Below are 23,165 nucleotides of genomic sequence, written 5' to 3' on the forward strand. Positions count from 1 at the left end.
ATGGTTGGGGGTGAGGAGCTCTGCTGTGTCTTGATGGATTAATGCAATTACTACTGTTTTTCATTCAATCATGCTTGCTTCCATTCCAAGATATCACTTGTTCCTAAACCTGATGAATGTGATGATCCGTGACACTCATCATCATTCTCAACTATGAACGTGTGCCTGACAACCACCTCCGTTCTACCTTAGATTGAGTAGATATCTCTTAGATTCCTTAATCAGAATCTTCGTGGTATAAGCTAGAATTGATGGCGGCATTCAAGAGAATCCGGAAGGTCTAAACCTTGTCTGTGGTATTCTGAGTAGGATTCAAGGATTGAATGATTGTGACGAACTTCAAACTCCTGAGGGCTGGGCGTTAGTGACAGACGCAAAAGAATCACTGGATTCTATTCCAACCCGATTGAGAACCGACAGATGATTAGCCGTGCTGTGACAGAGCGCGTTGAACATTTTCACTGAGAGGATGGGAGGTAGCCATTGACAACGGTGAAACCCTACATACAGCTTGCCATGGAAGGAGCCTTGCGTGCTTGAAGAAGAAGACAGTGGGAAAGCAGAGGTTTAGAAGATAGAGCATCTCCAAAACCTCAACCTGTTCCCCATTACTGCAAAACAAGTACTTATTTCATGTTCTTTTGCTTTTTACAATCAACCCTGATAATTATTCATATCCTGACTAAGAGTTACAAGATAACCATAGCTTGCTTCAAGCCGACAATGTCCGTGGGATCGACCCTTACTCACGTAAGGTATTACTTGGATGACCCAGTGCACTTGCTGGTTAGTTGTGCGAAATTGCAAAAGTATGGTTGCAATTTCGTGCACCATTGTCAGACACACGTTCATGGATTGAGGAAGGTGATGAGTGTCACAGATCATCACCTTCTTCATAGTGAAGCGCGAATGAACATCTTAGATAGGAACAAGCGTATTTGAATGGAAAACAGAAATAATTGCATTAATTCATCGAGACACTGCAGAGCTCCTCACCCCCAACAATGGAGTTTAGAGACTCATGCCGTCAAAAGGTACAAAGTTCAGATCTAAAAATGTCATGAGATACAAAATAAGTCTTTAAAAGTTGTTTAAATACTAAACTAGTAGCCTAGGTTTACAGAAAATGAGTAAACTAAGATGAATAGTGCAGAAATCCACTTCTGTGGCCCACTTGGTGTGTGCTGGGGCTGAGACTTAAGCTTCTCACGTACCTGGGCTGTTTCTGGAGTCGAACACCAAGTTGTAATCTGTTTCTGGCGTTGAACTCTAACTTGCAACCTGTTTCTGGCGCTGAACGCCAGACTGCAACATGGAACTGGCGTTAAACGCTAGTTTACGTCGTCTATCTTCGCGCAAAGTATGGACTATTATATATTTCTGGAAAGCCCTGGATGTCTACTTTCCAACCCAATTGAAAGCGCGCCAATTGGACTCCTAAAGCTCCAAAAAATTTATTCCGAGTGCAGGGAGGTCAGAATCCAACAGCATCAGCAGTCCTTTTTCAGCCTAAATTAGATTTTAACTCAGCACCCTCAATTTCAGCCAGAAAATACCTGAAATTATAGAAAAACACACAAACTCATAGTAAAGTCTAGAAATATAAATTTTGCCTAAAAACTAATAAAATTATACTAAAAACTAACTAAAACATACTAAAATCTACATGAAATTACCCGCAAAAAGCATATAAAATATCCGCTCATCAGTTGAGCACTATATTTTATGGGATTAAAAAGTTATAGTAAATTATAGACATGTATCAGTCATTCAGTTGATGTTAAAATTAAGTCATTCTTCTTCTATGACACACAATCAGACACTTTTTGTTCTCTAAACAAATTAAATATTAGTCATAAATCACACCAAAATACAATGAAGTATCTCTCTAAATAAAATAATTTGAAAAATGAATAAAAACGCATTCTCTGTTGCCCTTTTTTCCATAGATAAAACAAAACAAACACAATTAAATATAACTATATAGTTTAACAAAAGTCAAAACAGAGGTCTGGAACCAAAATTACTTGCTTTTGCTTTCGATAGATTTTATATATAACTAATTATTGAGAATGATCGCATAAAAAGGATAAAAAGAATAGGAAATTGTTTTATCTTCACTTTGTATTAGAACTTTTAATTACAACAAAGTAACTTATTTAAGCATACAAATACTGATCCTTCCTAAAACAATTGCTAGAAGCACATCCAAAGTATATCATTATTAAGCAAAACAGAAGCAACCTGTATTGTTCCTATAAGGATTAAAATCTAATAGCTGACCTAATCATGTTCCAATAGCTGACCTAATCAATAAGGATTAATATCTATTTATATTTAAAAATGAAAGCATATTAAAAGGAATGGATAAAAAATAAAAGCATATTAAAATGAAAGCATATCAAGTGTTTTCCCCATGAATAGAAGTGTAGCTTATCATACCTAGCAGGAATTCAACTTTCTAGAATACTAGACCACTAGCAATAGGTGTCAAAGTCTCCCACCAAACTAAAATGATGAAAATTTAGTAATGGAAATCTTAACCTGATCACAAATTATTTTTTATACAAGCTGATGGAAAATTTGTTGGAATTTTGAGCTAATTAACTTTAGATTAAGAAATTAGTATATCTGAAAGAACTTGAGTTTATTAGTTCTACTTTCTATACAATATTTTCTCTGTTATTAGAAAAGACCATTATATTCCAAGTTCTGTGAAATGAATGCTAAAAGTTTAGTTATTATGCTTCTAAGATTAGAATAAAAATTGTTGCCCAGTGAAGAAATTTGCAGCTGTAAAGTTGTAATAGAGTAAATAATGCATGATGAGACAGATAATTAGAACAACAATTCTCCATTCAATTTATAGTTTAATGGTGCAGAAACACAACATAATGCAGTAGCCAGAACAACAATTCTCCATTCAATGAGACAGATAATTAGAACAACAATTCTCCATTCAATTCATACAAATTAATTAAGTCTTAACAAATCAAAAAGTGAACCACAGTGAAGAAGAAACTTACAGTAGGATCCATTGAAATGAAGAGTTCAATACTGAGAGATTTAAAATCTGCATATTTTTAATCTATTAAAATGAAGAAGTCAGAAGTATACTAATGAAGAAGCAAAACAGAACAAATCAATAAAATAGAAAAAACCCAGATAACAAATCCAACTCAGAACTCAGAACCAAGGGCAAGGAGGGAGTTTACCTCAATTGATGAGCTCCAGTGAGCCACCGACAAAAGAAGAAAAGAACCGAAAAAGAGAGTTACTCAAGCGAATAAAAGTGAAGATAGAGTCGTGAATGGGAGGTCGAGGCAGAGAGATAGAGTCGCGAATCAAAGTGAAGACTCGAAGAGTTAGAGGTCCGATGAGCCACCAGCGAGCTCCGATGAGAGGCGGAGGAGAAGAACTGTTGACGGCGGCAAACTGGAGAATTGGGTTTTGTCAAAGTATCAAAGACGAAGAGTGAATTTGAAATTAGGTTTTGATTTAGGTTTTAGTTTTAATTTGGTTTTGGTTTTGGTTAACCGGTTAAAAATCGATTTTTTTAATTTGGTTTTGGTTAACCAATTCTAAAAAATATGGATATGGTTTTTAAATTGTTTTATTAAACTGGTTAACCAAAATGTGGTTATGGTTTTTTAACCGGTTAACCACATTTTGGTTATTTTTTGAACACCCCTAATTCTGGGCGTTAAATGCCAGAATGGGCAGTATTCTGGGCGTTTAACACCAGAAATAGTAGCATCCTCGGTGTTCAGAAAAACACCCAGTAGCAAAGGATTTCTGGCGTTTAACACCAGTTAGAGTATCTGGCTAGGCGTTAAACGCCCAAAATGGCTACCAGATGGGCGTTAAATGCCAGAATGGCTATCATTCTGGGTGTTTAATGCCAGAAAAACAAGGGGGAGGTAATTTCATTTCCAATTCAATTATTTTCGAATTTTCATGTTTTTATTTGTAATTTTCTGCATAAAATATTACAAATATTCATCTTTCAATTTCCACTTCCAAAAATTAATAATTTTATAAATTATTTTTAATTCTTTTTCAATTCTTTTCAATTCTTTTTCAAAACATTTTTAAAACTCATTTATCTTTCCAATTTCTTTCTAAATATTTTTAATTCATCCATATTATCTTTTCATTCTTAGATGCATTAACAAAAATTCAGATTTCACTTCCTCATATATTTTTCATCTCTTTTAAATTTTAAAATCTTATCTTTTTCATATCATGTTTATCTTTTATCAATCATATCTTTCTATCTTATCTTTTTCTAAAAATTCGAAACCCATTCCCCCTCCCTTTTAAATACGCATTTGGCCAACCTCCTTGACCCATTATTCGAATCTTTCTCTCCTTCTATTCCTCTTCTTTTTTTTCTTTTGCTTGAGGACAAGAAAATCTCTAAGTTTGGTGTGATTTTTCGTGATCACTGAGCTAAAACAGACCGATATCATGGCCCCTAAAGGAAAACAAACCACTCCAAGAGGTAAGAAAAAAAAATAATCCAAAACTACCTTGGATACATGAGAGGTTCTACACCAAAGAACATGCAGACCATTACTTCAAAATTATGTGCAGAAGATCAGTGATCCCGTAAGTTAAGTTCAATCTGAAAGAAGACGAATACCCGGAGATCCAAGAATAGATTCGAAACAAGGGCTGGGAAGTCCTAGCTAATCTTGAGATACATGTTGGAAGAAACATGATCCAGGAATTCTATGCAAATCTGTTGATGACAGATAAGCAAAGAATAGAGGGAACTGCTTTCTACTCCTTTCAGACTATGGTCAGAAGGAAGGTTATTTACTTTCACCTTGACAAAGTAAGAGAAGTCCTCAAACTTTCTCAACTACAAGATGATCCAGAATCCTTTAATAGGAGAATGACTAAAGATAAAAAGTTGAATCAAGTTCTAGAGGACATATGCCTCCCTGGAACCGAGTGGATAACCAATTCAAAAGGTGTCCCAAACCAACTGAAGAGATGAGATCTCAAACCAATTGCCAGGGGCTGGCTGGATTTCATTGAGCGTTCTATACTTCCCACCAGTAACCGCTTTGAAGTCACTATCAAAATGGCAGTGATAATTCACTGTATTATGCTGGGAAAAGAAGTGGAGGTTCATCAGCTGATTTCTTGTGAAATTTACATATTTGCAAACAAGGAATCCACTGATGCCAAATTGGCATACCCAAGCTTGATTAGTCTGTTATGTAAAGATGCGGGGGTAAAGATAGGTGTGGATGAGTATATCCCAGTTGAACGCCCAATCACCAAAAAGGAAATGGATGGACCTCAAGTTCAAGACAACCCCATCAAGAGGAGGGCGCATGAGTTCCTCCCAGAAATTCCTCAATTTGACTATTGGGCCCGCTTAGAAGCATCTGTTAACAATCTGCAAGAAGCTATAGATCAACTCAAAGAAGAGCAGCAGAATCAAAACAGCATGCCCTGCAAACTGCTCAAAGAACAAGAGAAGCAATGGTGTGAGATACAGGAGCTAAAGCGCCAGAAGCTGTCCCTTGAAGAGCCAGACATCCCACAGATTGAAGGAGCATTTATCTCTCAAAATAAAGGTTGTTGAGTCCTAACTCTGTGATAACTTTTGTTATTAGAAACCTATTTAAGAGTTACATGAGCATTAGTATTAGAGTCGTTTATTTTTATTATTATTATTCCATAAGTATTAGTAGCATTTAAATTTCCATTTTTCTATTGCATGAGTAGTACTTTATTTTTTATTTTTCTAATTTGGCTACAATTTACTCTTCTTATCATCATTAAACATGAATAAAATAGTAGATTTTTTTAGAAGAGTAAGGGTGCAAACATTTCGAGTATATAATAAGAAAAATTCAAATTAATTATATGTGGTGGCATTACTTTAGCTCTCTGAATGAATGCATAAACAGTGCATATTTTTTATACTGAAATTTAAGTAATGTTTGGCTCTTGAAAGAATAAGGTAAACAGAAAAAAGCTATTGATAATCTGAAATATCATAAAATTAATTCTTAAAGCAAGAAAAAGCAGTATTAAAAAAAAGAGCCAGTAACCCTTTAAACAAAAATGCAAGGGTGAAATGGATCCAAGGCTTTGAGTATCAATGGATAGAAGGGCCCAAAGGAATAAAATCCTAGCCTAAGCGGCTAAATCAAGCTGTCTCTAACCATGTGCTTGTGGCATGAAGGTCCAAGTGAAAAGCTTGGACTGAGTGGTTAAAGTCGTGATCCAAAGCAAAAGAGTGTGCTTAAGAACCCTGGGCACCTCTAACTGGGAACTCTAGCAAAGCTGAGTCACAATCTGAAAAGGTTCACCCAATTATGTGTCCGTGGCATTTATGTATCCGGTGGTAATACTGGAAAACAAAATGCTAAGGGTCGCAGCCAAGACTCAAAGAAGCTGTATTCAAGAATCAATCAAAGTTAAACTAGGAAAATCAATGACCTCATCTACATGCTGAGTTCTGAAAGAAGCCAATCATTCTGAGTTTCAGAGAATAAAATGTGAAGCCAAAACTATTCAGAAGCAAAAATCTATAAGCCTCGCTCATCTAATTTGAATTTAAGCTTCATTAAAGACTCTGAGATTTTATTTCACCATAATCTTCTTTTTATCCTATTTTATTTGTCTAATTGCTTGGGGAGAAGCAACAGTTTAAGTTTGGTGTTGTGATGAGCAGATATTTTATACGCTTTTTGGTAGTGTTTTCATATAGTTTTTAGCATGTTTTATTCACTTTTTGTTATATTTTTATTAATTTTTATTCAAAAAGCACATTTCTGGACGTCACTATGAGTTTGTGTGTTTCTCTGTAATTTCTGATATTTTCTAACTGAAATTGAGGGACCTGAGCAATTATCTGATTCAGAGGCTGAGAAAGAACTGCAGATGCTGTTGGATTCTGACCCCCCTGTACTCAAACGTGTTTTTTTGGAGCTACAAAAGTCCAATTGGCACACTCTCAATTGGGCTGGAAAGATAACATCTTGGGATTTCCAGCAATGTATGATAATCCATACTTTGTCCGAGATTTGATGGTCCAAACTAGTGTTTAAATGTCAGCTAGAGACCCCTTTTCTGGCGTAAAACATCGGAACTGGCATTAGAGTTGGAGTTAAACGCCCAAACTGGCACCCAAGCTGGCGTTTAACTCCAAGAATGGCCTATGCACGTGAAAGTTTCAAAGCTCAGCCCAAACACTCACCAAGTGGGCCCCGGAAGTGGATTTCTGCACTATCTACACTGAGTTACTCATTTTCTGTAAACCTAGGTTACTAGTTTAGTATAAAAACTACTTTTAGAGATTCATTTTATAACTTATGACATTTTACATCTCATATTATATCTTCTATGGCATGAGTCTCTAAACCCCATAGGTGAGGGTGAGGAGCTCTGCTGTGTTTCAATGGATTAATGTAATTACTATTGTTTTCTATTCAATCACGCTTGCTTTTGTTCTAAGATACTCACTCGTACTTCAATATAAAGAATATGATGATCCGTGACACTCATCATTATTCTCAAATTTATGAACGTGTGCTTGACAACCACTTCCGTTCTATCTGAGCTCAACGTAGTCATTGGGCGACAGCTTGAGTGCGTATTTCTTGAGTTTCTAATCCACAAGTTTGATTTGTATCTCCTGACAACAGAGCATTCAAACTCGTGAGATCAAAACCTTTGTGGTGGAGGCTAGAATCAATTGGCAGCATTCCTGAGATTCGGAAAGTCTAAACCTTGTCTGTGGTATTTCGAGTAGGATCTGAGACGGGATGACTGTGATGAGTTTCAAACTCACGAATGTTAGGCGCAGTGACAGTGTGCAAAAGGATAGAGAGATCCTATTCCGACACAAGTGAGAACCGACAGATGATTAGCCGTGCGGTAGCTGTGCCTGGTATTTTTCATCCGAGACGAGAGATCCGACAGTTGATTAGCCGTACAAAAACCATACCTGGACCATTTTTACTGAGAGGATGGATGGTAGCCATTGACAACGATGATCTACTAACATACAGCTTGCTATGGAAGGAAGCCATGCGTGTTTGGAAAAGAAGAGAATAGGAAAGCAAAGATTCAGAAGACAGAGCATCTCTGAAACCTCAACCTGTTCTCCATTACTGAATAACAAGTATCATTCATTTCATGCTCTTTTACCTTTTACAAACGAAATCATTTTATCACTAATCTCCTTACTAAGAGTTACAAGATAACTATAGCTTGCTTCAAGCCGGCAATCTCCGTGGGATCGACCTTTACTCGCGTAAGGAATTATTACTTGGACGACCCAGTGCACTTGCTGGTTAGTTGTGCGGAGTTGCAAAGGTGTGATTGCAATTCCGTGCACTAGTATTTCCAAGTTTTTTGGATAATAAATGGGTTTTAGCAACAAGTGTCCATTCTAAATCATTTTTGCCCGTTAAATCAAGAGTGGCAAATTCAAGCTTTTGTAAATTTGACATGATAGATCTATTAACAAAAATAAATAAAAACTAGTAAATAATTAAGAATAATATATAATTCATATAAAAAGAAGATGTAATGACCAAATCAGTACCCGAAATATTCAAACGCTGATGGTGGTGGTGGTCCAGATGGCTTTTTCCTCTTTAAGGATGGAGTAGGCATGAAGCCTGTAAACCTGCTCTGTGTTGTTGGGCTTGCTACTACCATGGTTTTCCTAGTTATAGTTGGTGGCCTAAATAGAGCTGAAGATTGGGCTTAAAGAGTGGGCCTAACTGTTGGACCTTGTGGCATTGACCCAGACCCACTACATGGGACTGCAACACTAGATGGTGAGGCTGGAATTTGAGATTTAGACCCAATAGCAGGCTTGACAACCCTAGGTTGAGCAGGGGGTGGTGGTGCAGCTGCTGCATTTTGTGTGGGAGTTAGAGGTGTTGTTGAGGTGGCTATCAATCCTCTTTGAGTGGTGCTGCCTCTTCCCCTTGGCAGAACTGGGTTACCCCTTACAAACGTAGGTCTGCCTCTCCTTGTTGGTGTTGGTCCTGTTGGCCTTGTGGTCATTGGAGGTGCTGGTTCTGAGCTAGTTAATGGTCTACCCAAGGTAGATGCTGCAGGTATGGTGTCTGCATTAGGGGGTGCAGCATTTGTTGTAGTGTTCCCATCTTTGGCAGTGTTTTGGATCAATTTGGCATTTAGTTAAAAAAGCTTTTATAGGTTCAGATCCAGCATTTGTTGTAGTGTTCCCGTTATTCACATCTTCATTCATAACATCACTCTCACCTTTGTTCAACTTGTTAACATCAACAGTGGCCTCAGTCACAACTTCGTTCACAGTTTCATTCACAACAACACTCAAAGCCTTATTCAACTCATTAACCTCACCAGTGGCCTCATTCATAGCTTCATTCTCCCTCTCATTAGTCTGACCAGGTGGATTGATTTCAACCACACTCTTACTGCTACCGTCAGACACCACGTTTTCGTCAATAATTTCAAGGTTAGCATCAATAGGGTAATCAAAATAAAGATGAACAGTGTTGTCATTCTTCATCGCATTGTCACACATCCTCATCAATTCAGCATCCGTCCTAAGCACTCTAAGGCCCTTAGCTTAAGGCAAATCCGTTTGATTTGGGGTAAAATCAATTTCAATTAGGTTTATTTCCAGTTAGGCTAATAACTTATTTAATTACAAATTCCAACTCATATAAAACCTATCTTGTCAGCAAAAATTGTTGTCCTAACTTATTTAATTACAAATTCCAACTCATATAAAATTGTGATACTAGCACTATAAGTGCTATATTTTTACTTAAAAAAATATTTTTAATATATATATTTTCTTAAAAAAATTGTTTCTCATTTAGTTCGAAGAATAACTATGTTTATAACATGATTAATTATCATTTACTTCGGAGAATGATATTAATTTTAAATAAAGTATTATACATAAAAAATATAAATAAATCAAACAACGATAATAACATAACAAATAAGAGAAAATATAGGAAAGGAAGAGAGACAGTAAACTGAAATGCATGAGAAAAAATAGAAAATTACCGAAGAAAGAAAAAAAATGACGTTTTGTTTCTATAAGTTTTAATACATTACCCTTTGAAAGTTTAATGCGGTAATGGATAAGAAATTTAATTGAGTTGAATCACTTGGCATGAGTTCGTTTTCAACGTAATGCATAGATACTAGTATTTAAATGCATGTGTTAAAAAAAATGAGGAGTTTGATTATGGCCCAGCGTTCAAAATCACAATTAGTCAATGCATAAAATTGATATATAATGGAATTGATCATATTTTTTTTTTGAAATAAGTAGTGCTCAACACAATAAGGTGGAGCAACAGAATATAAGTAACAGGCTACTAAACGTACAGACCACTAAGGGTCAACACAATAAGTAAAGTACCCCTAACTATTTTCGGCATTGCCATCAACAACCAGGAGGTTCACCACCAAGCCACTCGTCTGAGAGCATAAAGGATCTGTTTATTATTTCCATCACCCCTGAGCCTTTATTATTGAAGACTCTACCATTCCTTTCTATCCAAATTCTTTTCTATCCTTTATTATTGATCATATGTCATATAGTTAAAAAAAAAGACATATAGGACATTAAAAAAAATGTATATAAAATGAACTCAATGAAGCACGTCATAGAAATAATAAAAAAATTGATGCAGAATAAAATAGCTTATGTGTAATGTAAAAGAAAAAAAAACTGTGATGAAAGAGAAATAGAAAATTACTTAGATCATAGTAATATCATCCTAATAACGTGTTATGAAAATAAAGATTAGAATTAAAAAAAATAAAAAAATATAAAAAATAGGAGATGATCTTTTTTTGGTGACTAACAAGAGATGATCTTTATTAATAATTGGTGTGTATACAAAATTCTAAAAAAGAACTATTTATAACCAAACATCTAATTTCTAACTGACTTAGTTAGATTAATTGATTCTATATATTTAAAATTTAAAATATAATTATAGTCTAAAACATTTATAATAGATATATTTATAACATATTAAAAATTGATTTGCGTCCTATTTTTTTTTTTATTTTTTTTGGGCTGTGAGAAGTAGTTGTGAGGCCTAAGGGAAAGAAAAAACAAAAAAAAAACTTTCGCTTCTTGTGGCGATTGGTTCAGAATCGGAAGTTTCAACCGTTGTCGGTGTCCAATCTAGCCAGACAGTCTCTTATCCTGTCTTAAATTAATTTTCCCTTTTCTTTCTGAATCTAAAATCTTTTGGACACAGAATGTTGTGAGGCTCACCTCCAATTGAGCTAGAGGCAAATAATTGTAGCAAGGTTCCCGAGTCCAATACATTTTTTAAAATTTTAAAAAATGTAATCCGAAATAGCATAATAGCTACAGGCTTTTTCGTTTCACAGACATAATGGGCTGGTGCAAGTTTATCCAAAAACGAAAAAAGTATTTCCAGTTGTTGCTAATTTTTTTTCTCAGTCCAAATGTTTGGCTACTACTTTATAGCTTTGGGCGTGTTAGCTCCTTTCAGTATAACCAAAAAAAAAAGCTCCTTTCAGTGCCAAAAAGGCAAAAAAGAAGAACATGTGTTAAACACAACATAATAATATGGTTGATTATTGATGGTGTGGCATTGGGTGACAGGAGAAGGGTGCGGAGGGAGAGAAGAGAAAGAGAAGAACAGAGAGAGATAGAGGAGGGAGAGAGAGAAAGAGAGAGAAACCGAGCGAGCGAGATCTCCGAGTTAGGGTTCCCAAATTCCCCCTGTGCAAGGTCAGTGAGCGCCTAATTCACCCAATTTCTTTCAATTTCTTTGTTATCAATTGTTTTTGTTCCTAGAAAAAAAAAAAAAAAACAGCGAAGCATCTCGAAAAGCTGAAATTTGATTTGGTAAATATGCTGCTGCTGATGATGATGAAGGAAACTGTGTGTGAGAAACAAGTGTGCTTGTTGTATGCAGGAGGAGGCGAGTGTGAGGGATTTAGAGAGAGAAGAGAGGTGAGAACGCTGAGTGCTCAGCTGAGAGATTCCATTTCACCCCCAACAGGAGAACGAGTGCCTAGAATTTCTTTTTTATTTTCTTTTCTTGTTCCCCCTCCCTTTCTTTGCTTTCCCCACATTCTGTTAGGCACTTTCCCTCTTTCATTGCGCTACCTTCAAGTCTCTGATGGAGCAGCGAAAGCTTGTGGTGAGTCACGTAAATTCAACTTGTTTCTCTTCAATCCTCTAATCATATGTATTTAGGAGTGATTGACAATAATTAATGTTCTGGCATTCCTTTTGTTGATGAACATTATACTTAGTCAGTTGTTCGCGTGGGTAGTTATTTTCTCACTTTCTGCCTTCGTAATTTTTTCCTAGGTTTTGGGTATTCCATGGGACGTGGACACTGAGGGCTTGAGGGAATACATGAGCAAGTACGGTGAATTGGAAGATTGTATTGTCATGAAGGTTAGTCTATCTTTACATTTTTTATTAAGTGTTGCTATTTCATGTTCAATTCACCATTGGAGAATCCACTTGACATACCATGTCAATTGTAGATTTTCACCATTGATTGACAAGGTGGTTTCTCCTTTAGCTCTTGTTTTTGGTAAGAAAAAATGCTTGTTTATTATGAAATGAAAACATTGCACATGACATGGAGTTACTTTAATCATTTATCCTATACAAATTACGTGAAATATACTGTGAAACAACTGCCAGAATTAATGCATATGAATGTCTAATTATTTACCACGTCAGTTGTACTTGGTTTCTTAATAAATGCATTGTAGCACTTAGCATTACTCTCTTAGGGTAGTGGACTACTGGTTCTCCGTGAATTATTAGCGATCACATCCCATGAGGTTTCAAGATATAGCTCTTAACCCCAAACTCGTGCAAATATTGCACTCTGCCCCCAAAGTTACAAAAATGTTGCACTGCACCCTTAGCACGTTCTAATCTACTTTCTTTATTTTAGGAGCGATCAACTGGACGATCTCGTGGATTTGGATATGTTACATTTGCTTCAGTGGATGATGCTAAGGTAACTGCTGTCTTTATGTAGATGGTCATGTGCACACACTTTATCATGATCTGACTGACTTTCTGGTAGCAGGATGTTCTATCAGGTGAACATGTTCTTGGCAACAGGATGCTGGAGGTCAAAGTGGCCACACCAAAGGTAGTAATCAAATTGCTGTTAGGACATTAAATCTATTCTGATTCATTGCTGAGTTATACTATCCTGCTGATTTTGTAATGTTTCATTTTAAAGGAGGAGATGAGAGCACCAGCCAAAAAAGTAACCAGAATATTTGTAGCCAGGATTCCACAATCAGTAACAGAAGCATCTTTTAGAAGGTACATGATTATGTTGTATCTCCATTAAAGATGTGAAGACTCGAGAGTGTTGTTTTCATTGCTAGCATAGTCTTATAATTTTATGTTATTTTCTCTTTTGGTGGTTTTGCAGTCATTTTGAGAAATATGGTGATATAACAGATCTGTACATGCCAAAGGTACTCCACTCCCTGGCATTGTCATACGAGATGTAAATTGTAGTTAATATGTATAATTTTGTATGCATGTACGTTGTTGACAGTTGCCCAGCAGATTTATGCATGATGCACACATATTTATATGATATTATTGTAGTTGTATGAATGATTTATGATTTATTTCCATTTTCCAACAGGATCAAGGATCAAAAATGCATCGTGGAATTGGTTTTATCACCTTTGCAAGTGCAGGTTGGGTTGTGTGCTCTACTCCTCACTACGTGCATATTTTAAGTGAATGGGGTTTATAATATTCTAGTTTCCTTTTAATGTAACTTGATAGTTATCTAAGCTTGATTGACACCTGTTATACACACATTTTTAATGCATACAATATGTGCCCTCACTTGTTGCTCTATGTTTTGGTTTATAGACTTACTTTTTGAGTGTAGTGGAAAGGATGTATCAGTCACTATAAGGGAGATTTTCTGTCTTGCAGATTCTGTCGAGAGTTTGATGGCAGAAACCCACGAACTGGGAGGTTCTACCGTGGTGGTTGATCGAGCTACACCCAAGGCAAGAATTTTCATAAAAATGTCTAACCTAAAATGTGTTTTGTGTGTATATATTCAGTGCAATAATACTTTTGGATTTAGTTGCATACACGAGCCATTTGTTTTTCTACCGAAAGGTATTTTATTTGTTTTGGTTTTTGTTATAACGTTAGTCAAATAATATTGTATATGCCATTTGCAGGATGATGACTTCAAGCCAGTAGGCAGGATGCCACAGGGAGGGTATGGTGCATATAATGCTTATATTTCTGCAGCAACTAGATATGCAGCACTTGGTGCTCCTACTTTGTATGATCATCCAGGCCCAGTCTACGGAAGTAAGCATGGAATAAAAGCTCTGGTGTTGAATAAAGATGACTATTGTTGCTGCATACTGATTAGCTTATTCTCTAAATCAGGGGGAGAACCATCTCGTGGAATTGGTAAGAAGATTTTTGTTGGCCGACTTCCTCCAGAGGCAACTTCTGAGGATCTTCGTCAATATTTTGGAAGATTTGGCCGTATATTAGATGTTTATGTTCCCAGGGTAAGATATTTAAGAACACATACGATTTTTCTAAACTGCTTAGATCAACAGTCTTCTTTGATGTAGGATCCTAAGAGATCAGGTCATAGAGGTTTTGGATTTATTACTTTTGCCGAAGATGGTGTAGCAGATCGTGTCTCACGAAGGCCCCATGAAATTTGTGGACAACAGGTACATTATTTAGCATTTGTTTCTATCTTGGATTGTTCCTTATTTTCACAAGTATCTATTGCCTTTTCTTTGCAATTGAAAATGAAATATATATATATATATGTGGTGATAGAAGGGAATATATGTTGATTGAGGTTAACTGCCTGTCCTTTGAATGCCCATTTGTTGTTTGATGTTTGAAGCATGCTATTGTTGGAATAACATTGGAACACTTGTATCTAAAGTTGGTACTTTATGAAGAAGAGATGAGTCATAATATGGATTTGTGGTTTTGTTCCTGTTTATGGAAAGCTATCACAGTGCATCGCTATATATGTTGATTATATCACGACAAGAAATCTGTACCATAGAACTTTATGATACTTTTTATGACATTACATCTTGGATCTTGCTGTGAATGTCAAGCTGAACTCGATGGTAATTGTGTGATTATATACACAGTGGCAGATTTGTACATAATGGTGAACAAATTTGGTCTTCTAGTGTTGTCTGTATTCCTTCTGATGGAAAAATTGAGAGTATAATTTCTTGGTTTTAAATGATTGTGCTAGCATCTTGCTCCTGCAGGTAGCATTAGATTCAGCCACACCTGTTGATGATGCAAGTCCAAGTGGGAATTTTATGATGAATGGTGTGGGTTCTTTTGGGGGTTATGGAGGTCCTATGCGAAGTTATGGGAGGATGTATGGTAGCCTGGACTTCGATGATGTGAGTATATACACAGTAATGATTTGATGTGAAGAAAATGGAAATTGGATTAATGTGATTTTGCAAGTGCACCTTGCATGTTAAACATGGGCACTATTTAAGTATATATTAAAGTACCATATAGTTGTACATATTTGGCTTTTGCTTATAATCTATTTTCTTTTGTAGTGGGGTTATGGAATTCCCAGTGGGAGGCCATCAAGAGCAGATTGGAGGTATAGACCATACTAGGAGAGAGCACAGTTTTATTGGTATCACCGTCCGAAATGCTAAATAGATGCCAGCGAACTGTTTCTATATTTAATAATTTTTAAGTTGTAGGCACTATGGATTGGATTCTAATTTATGTATTGTAAACCAGATAATACTGTTTCCCCTCATATGTTTTTATTATCGTGTATCTTAGTTGTATTGTATTTGATTCATGTCGTAAAGATTTGACAAAGTTTAGTTTATTGCTAAAAGGTCCAACGTAATGTTTCCTCTTTTATCCGAGTTTGCAACGAGCTATGTAATTTTATCCGAGTTTGCAACCAGCTATGTAACAGATGATGAAAAAATGTGTTCCGAGTAGTATTCGTTGTGTTATTATAGTATTTGCAGTGTTGAAGCTGATTTATGATTCACCATAAATAAATGTAGTCTTTTGCCTAACCTACAGGTCAAGAAAACTTGGCTTTGATTTCAGTCCTCTTTATGTAGTGGAATAGCTTTTTGGTTACGTCCGCAAAATGTTTTTAACCGCATGGATGTAGTTCATTTAATTATGGAAATAGATTCTTTCCAATTTTTTTAACACTTAAGGAAATGAAGTGTGATTTTTTACTATTAATTTTATAAGTGGGATTAAAATTAAATATAAGAAAGAACAATATAAGGTGAGAGATTTTAATTGATACTATCCAGTTTTTTTTTTCATTGGAGGAGATCCACTCCTTTTCATTATAACGCTCCCTTTAGAGTAAATTACCAATTATGCCCCCGAAATTGTAAAACTCTGACATTAATAACCCTAATATTTGTTAACAACAATTATACCCCTGAAAAGTCTAAAAACGCTACAAATATGCCCAACTGTGAAGTGAGGCCTTGTCCGTTAAACGGAACATGGTGATGTGGCAAACGGGAATCCAACGTGGCATTCTCATTAGGCCTTCCGTCCCGTTTCAGGTTTCCCCCTAATTCGTGAAACCCTAATTGTGCAATTCCTAGTAAATGACCAGGCTAACCTTGAGTGAAACAATCCATTTAACTATGATCATTTTGGACGCGGGAAACTGAAGAGTTTCTTAGTGTTGGTCTATGTATCTCTTCGTCTCGTGTGTCTCTGCATTCGCGTCTCGAAGTTGTTAACATCACTTGCAATCTGACGTTTGGCATTGATACTAGGTGAAGAAATCTCCATTGAACAACGAAGGTTTCGGTAAGCATTCATTGTTTTCGTTCTTCTTGTTATCAGTTCGTTGGGGTTTGCATGTTGTTGGTGATGAAGTGAAACTTTTTTCTGATGGTTGTCTTCATGTGTTGATTTATCTGATTGTTACTTCTTTGATGTTTTTTGTTAGATGGCAAGTCATATCACGTTTGTATATCACCATTGGGGTTGGTTAGAGAAGGATGATGATGGTGTGGTGAGGTATAACGAAGGTTTAGTAAGTGTCATCGACAAGGTGCATGTTGATACAGGTAATCTGTTCCTTGTTGAGGGTTTGTTTCTGGATTTAGGGTATACTAGGTACAATGAAGTGTATTGGTTGGAGCCGGAGATGGATTTAGCTAATGGGCTACGAGTTCTGAGAAGGGATGACGATGTGGTTAAGTTGTGTGATGCTGCACTGAAGAATAAAAACAGGGTCCACTTATATTTTGAGCATCCTGTTGACGCCGATCCAGAGTTAGTTGATGTAGTTGAGGGACCTCCTTCAGAAGACCAACAAAATCATGACCAGGATCTCCCACAGAATGATGAACATGGAGGACCAGATGATATAGTAGTTGATGGAGCTATCTCAGAAATTCAGGCCACTCATCAAGATGATCCCACACAGTACGAGGAGCAACAGCAACAGGAGGGTGAATCAGTGTTGAGTAATGGGGGGAATGATCAATCGGAGAAAGGTGACGTAGGTACTGATAACGTACCCATTGAAACTGAGGCTGCAACTGTTGAAAATGAGGCACCCAATTTAGGAAGTAACCATGAGACACAAGCTGAACCAGAAGAGGGCCAATCTCAGCGTCAGGAAGCTGAAGGCCGGGGAAGAAAGCGCAGGAAGAAACATGGAAGGCCCCAACCGTCTGGTAGAGCGCAACCTGATGCACAGGACAATGGTGACGAACTGCCAGGTTAGAAAATGTGTTGTATATGTTTGTAGCTTAAAACATGCAAATATTCATAATTGTATTGTTAATTAATTGTAGAGCATAGGGTGAAAATTGCTTACTGCTGAAATTCCAATTTGATTGCCAGAAGTTGTTTGTTATATACTTACCTAATCATATGAATGCATCGCAAGGTCGTAGGCATCATCCAAGACCTCCTCCATCAGGTCAGAAGATCCTACCACTTAGGGAGGAGAATCAGGCTCCAAGGGTGGTTGTTCCTAACCAAAATGACCCTGATGGTGGGCCAACTGAATATCAGTACCAGTCTGAGGAGTTGCAGACCCCGCCTGGTTCTGATTCTGAGGATGAAAATCCAGTATTCCCGTAGTACAATCTTGATACAAAGTTTGGCAAAATTAGACTGGAGTTAGGTATGGAATTTGGGACAATGCAGTAGTTTAAGGATGCAGTCCGGAAGTATAGTATTCAAATGGGCAGAGAGGCATTTTTTCTGAAGGTTGAACCACATAGGTGCAGGGTCATCTGTTACAATGAAACGTGTCCATGGGAGGTTTACTGTGCAAGGAGAAACCAGCCACCTAGTTACCAAATAAAAACACTTGTTGATGAGCATACATGCCCTAGGAGTAATAGAAGTAGGTCAGTCACTTGTAAATGGGTTTCGGAAGAGTTGATAGGTAAGATTAGGATCTGTCCCAATTTGTCCCAGAAAGAGGCTAGAGATATGTTCAAGGTGGAGTTCGATATATGTGTTGGAGAGAGGATGATGTTTAGGGCAATGGAAAAGGCTAAGGATGTCATTGAGGGTACAGAGAGGGAACAATATTTGAAGTTGAGGACTTATTTGAATGAGCTCCGTAAGGCCAACCCAGGATCCAGTTGCCATATGGGTACAACTCCACAACCGGAAGGTTTGCCTAAGTTTAGAAGTCTTTACATCTGTCTCGATACCTGCAAAAGGGGATTCAAGCAAGGTTGTAGGCCTTTCATATGTCTTGATGGAGAATTTTTGAAGGGTTACTTTGGAGGACAGCTGCTGACTGCCGTTGCTCAAGATGCCAACAATCATCTATTCCCAGTTGCATATGGAGTAGTTGATGCAGAGACAAAAAAAATTGGAAAGAATTCCTTGAATATTTGTTGGTAGATATAGAGGACCATCAGCAATTTGATTGGCACTTCATGTCAGATAAGCAGAAGGTTAGTTTTCAATCTATGTATTCAATTACTTTATTCAACTAATTACTCAAGCTATTGTATATAGTGTCTAACTTACTTAATGACAGAGCCTAATTCCTGGTCTGCAAGAAGTTATGCCAGGGGTTAATCACAGGTTTTGTACTATGCATATGTGGAGGAATTTCCAGAAGCGTTGGAAAGATCTGGAACTTAAACAATTGTTGTTTCAATGTGCAAGGGCGTTGACTGATCAGGAATTTGCTGAAGGTATGGCTGCAATAAAAAGGATTAATACAGCAGCCTGGGAATACTTGTCTGCATATGAGCAAGGAACATGGTCAAGGTCAAGATTCTCTACCTGGCCAAAGGTAGATAACATAACAAATAATAATGCAGAATCACTTAATGCAACAATGATGGGTTTAAGAGGCAAGAGCATAATTACCATGCTGGAGGATATCAGATATTACCTGATGAAAACTATGGCATTCCACAAAGATGCATTAATGGCCTACACGGGCAAGCTAGCTCCTATCCAGACGAGCAGGTTGGAGAAAGAAAAGAAGGAAGGAAATTACTGGGAAGCTCAGTGGGTGGGAGATGATGATCACAATGTGTTTGAGGTAAGAAGGCATGGTCGCACACTTCGGGTCAACACTCAAGAGAGGACTTGCACCTGTAGAAAGTGGCAACTGACAGGCCTGCCGTGCTGTCATGGAATTGCTGCAATTCAAAGAAAAAATCAAAGGCCAGAAGATTATGCCCACCATTGGCTGACTATGGAGGCATATAACAGAACTTACCAATTTCATATCAACACAGTCCCTAGTCAGGAGTATTGGGCTGATACAGAGGGACTGCCATGTCTCCCTCCACCTTATAAGAGGCCAATAGGAAGACCTACAAAAAAAAAGAGCTCGACATGAATCAGAGAGGCAGAGTGGTAGCCAGTACAAACTTAAGAGGAGTTATGGCAAAACAAGTTGTAAACTTTGCAAAAAGGTAAAAAATAATCTAACTTGCTGTTGAGTATTGTCATATATTGATGGTTGGAATGATGTTGTATTTGTAGGTTGGGCACAACTCAAGAACCTGTCCTGATAAGAAGTCGCATGTGGCATCTGAGGAAGCCCCAAACGCACAGCAAGCACCTCAAGATGGTCAGGCAGATGGAGGACATGTTCAGCCACCAACTCAACAAAATTTGCCACATATGGATTTAGAGGACATGTCTGACTTCGAGCAAGAGAGGTTTTGGGAGGAGACCATGGATGCAGTTGAACAAGAGCTCACACAAGGCCATCCACATTCTGAAGCTGATGAAGAGGTATTACATGTATGAATCAATATTGAGGCAGTAACTTGAGAAGTTATACTTAGAGTTATTTTTTTTGTAGGCCAATATCAACCTATCTGGTTCAACAAGTTAGTCTGCTGGAAGGAGAGCTCCTAGGACCAACCCTGGGAGGAGAGCAACCAGATCTAGCAAAGGTCCTGCATCAACTCCTAAAACTCCCTCCAATACTGCTGCTGCCGCTACTGCTTCTTCTAGCAGGGAAGGAATCAGGGTAAAGATGCCTATTATGAGGCCCCCATCAGCTCCATGTCCAGCAGCCACTCTAAGGCCCACAGCTCCAAGTCCAGCATCCACAACAAGGCCCACAGCTCCAAGTCCAACAGCCGCTCCAAGGCCCAACCCACCATTTAGGCCCCCACAAATACGGCCCGTCGGACCTACTTCAACTGCTGTCCCTGGTTTAGGAGTTGCAGAAACCACAAGGACTCATGTGGTGTCAAATGAAACCATGAATGGGGCTAGTAAAGCAACAACTTCTAGGTTCTCTAAGTTCATGCCAAATCAGTCTGGTTGAAAGGGACTTGGATCTGTGATTAGTTCTTCTTTTGAGTTATAAGTTAAAGATTAGTTGTTACACTGTTTCTACTTTTTGAGTTATATGTTGATCTTAGCATTCATGGCAATTGGCCTTTGCTGCACAATTTAAGTCTTTTGGTGTCTGAAATTAAGACTAATTAGCGAGTATTCAGTATTTTGGTTGGAACAATATGTTTCAAGGCTAAATGTTATCCAGATCAAACTTTTTGGTTGGAACAATATGTGTTAATGCAAAATGTTATGCAGATGAAATATTTTGGTACTATTCGTGTTCCTTTGGCAGTGTTTCATTTCTTAAACCCATCTCAAATTAGTTAGGGTATCTGAGTTGCCCTTTTTTACTTATTTGTATTCACTCCATTCATGTTATTGTCAGTATTCAACTGAGTGTAACACACAGCTCTAATTCATTAACAAGCAACAACAATAGCTACAACAATGTCAACATAAATTCCACAAAACAGTAACACATAACATCCATTGTTTGTCCTGCATGCATCCCTTCTCCTACCTAACCAAACAAATCACACTCAAAATCAAACTCAGAACAACTCCACACAGAATGATGCATAAAAACAATTCAACTCTCTTCATGTGCGCCCTCATCATCTTCCCATCTCTGTGTATGGTCTCTGTCTCAAGACTGGTAAATCTCCCTTTCAAGACTCCACATTCATTGCATACTTGTGTTCCATTCTTCGAGATTTCCTCCAGCCCCACTGATTCCTCGTTGGTTTCATCCATCCACTGAAAATAACGACACCCAGTGTTCTTCGTCTGCCCAGACACAGAAGCCATTCATCAAGCTCAACTCTCAATAGGGAATGGGGACAGATTCAGCCAAAAATTCATACATACCTTCCACAGAGGACATCTGAAGAACCATCTCCCTGGATTTCTCCTCGTCTTCGACTTCAACGCCACCACTTGAAGACGGCAGAAGTATATCCCGTCATATGGCTTGCTCCCCTGTTCGTCGAGCCCTTCAAAGTTACTATTTTCCACTGACTGTGTCCTTCGATTGTTATGGGACATGCCTCTGCTTCCACCATGCATGATAGTAATTAGGGTTTATGTTTGTAATGAATTGGGGAAAACATTCTCTCACATTCCGTATAAAGGAGGAACGAGACAAAACGCCATATGAGGATGCCACGTTGGATTCCCGTTTGCCACATCACCATGTTCCGTTTAACGGAGAAGGCCTCACTTCACGGTTGGGCATATTTGTAGCGTTTTTAGACTTTTCAGGGGTATAATTGTCATTAACAAATATTAGGGTTATTAATGTCAGCGTTTTACAATTTCGAGGGCATAATTGGTAATTTACTCCTCCCTTTAATTATAACTAAGTTGAGATAAAAACACTTGTAACGCCAGAAATTATGGAAAAGGATTATCGTTATAACTTAACAGGCTATCGTTATAGTGTTATTTTATCTCAAAATCTTGTAACGTTATTTTCAAAGCAAGCTCGCTGATTTTGTTGAATATGTTTATTATTTTTATGAACAAGCAAACTAACTGATGGTTATATGGTACACTATCCTTTAATCACATTTGCAGGCCGAATGGCTTAGTATAGTTAATGACTACGTCTATGTGCGTCTACATTCAGTGCTCTTAGCCTGACAATGATATAAGGAGAATAAATGAAGGAATTTTAAGTGATGGATGTTCTTGGTAAAAAGAGGATTCAGGACACAAATGTAGGTGATGTAAGGATCTAAGCTTAGGCTTGAACCAGTGCAAAATATATCAAATCAAATAGCATAAACCAAATGCAGTATTCACATCATTAACATAGCATACGCGTGGTTTCATCTCCGATGTAGAGAGCTCTCCACATTCAGGCCCATACACATTCAAGGTGGACGTTTTCCTCCAGCACGGCTTCTCTTTAGGAAGGGTGCATGTGCTCCTCTCTGCTTTTGCTGCTAGCTGTCTTTTCTCACGATTTCTTCACGCAAGATCCCTTTTTTCACGGATTTGGTTGATCAGGTAATCATCAAATCGAACCCTAACCCCTTTGTCTTTATCTCCTAATTTTCTTTCCTCTGCCCTACCAAACGTTATCTACAGCCTCTGTTTCTTGAGACTTTGCTTTCCCGTCGTTCATTGCAGGTTAGGGATTTTTTCATAGAGTCTCAAATTGAAGATCTGCAATCAATCAATCAGGTACACTCTTCTGGTCCTTTAGTTCAAAACCTGTTTTTCTCTTCATCATTTTTCTTTTCCTTCATTGTGTATATCCTTGTGATCAAATTTCGTATCTCTTACACTGTTAATC

At 37.5% G+C, this 23,165-nt stretch overlaps 1 protein-coding gene across 1 annotated transcript; it reads left to right on the forward strand.

Annotated features, from left to right (window-relative positions):
• The first annotated feature begins 11,520 nt into the window (after positions 1–11,520).
• On the forward strand, positions 11,521–15,946 carry LOC112711142 (heterogeneous nuclear ribonucleoprotein 1). Its single transcript, XM_025763718.3, has 14 exons — positions 11,521–11,764; positions 11,952–12,179; positions 12,353–12,442; positions 12,957–13,022; positions 13,095–13,160; positions 13,254–13,339; positions 13,452–13,497; positions 13,674–13,728; positions 13,976–14,052; positions 14,233–14,368; positions 14,450–14,577; positions 14,644–14,748; positions 15,316–15,456; positions 15,625–15,946. The coding sequence occupies exons 2-14, from the start codon at positions 12,159–12,161 to the stop codon at positions 15,685–15,687; spliced, it is 1,080 nt and encodes a 359-aa protein (XP_025619503.1). The 5' UTR covers positions 11,521–11,764; positions 11,952–12,158; the 3' UTR covers positions 15,688–15,946.
• The last annotated feature ends 7,219 nt before the right edge of the window (positions 15,947–23,165 follow it).

This window comes from Arachis hypogaea, chromosome 9 (assembly GCF_003086295.3).
Source record: "Arachis hypogaea cultivar Tifrunner chromosome 9, arahy.Tifrunner.gnm2.J5K5, whole genome shotgun sequence".
In the NCBI taxonomy this organism is placed as follows: domain Eukaryota; kingdom Viridiplantae; phylum Streptophyta; class Magnoliopsida; order Fabales; family Fabaceae; genus Arachis; species Arachis hypogaea.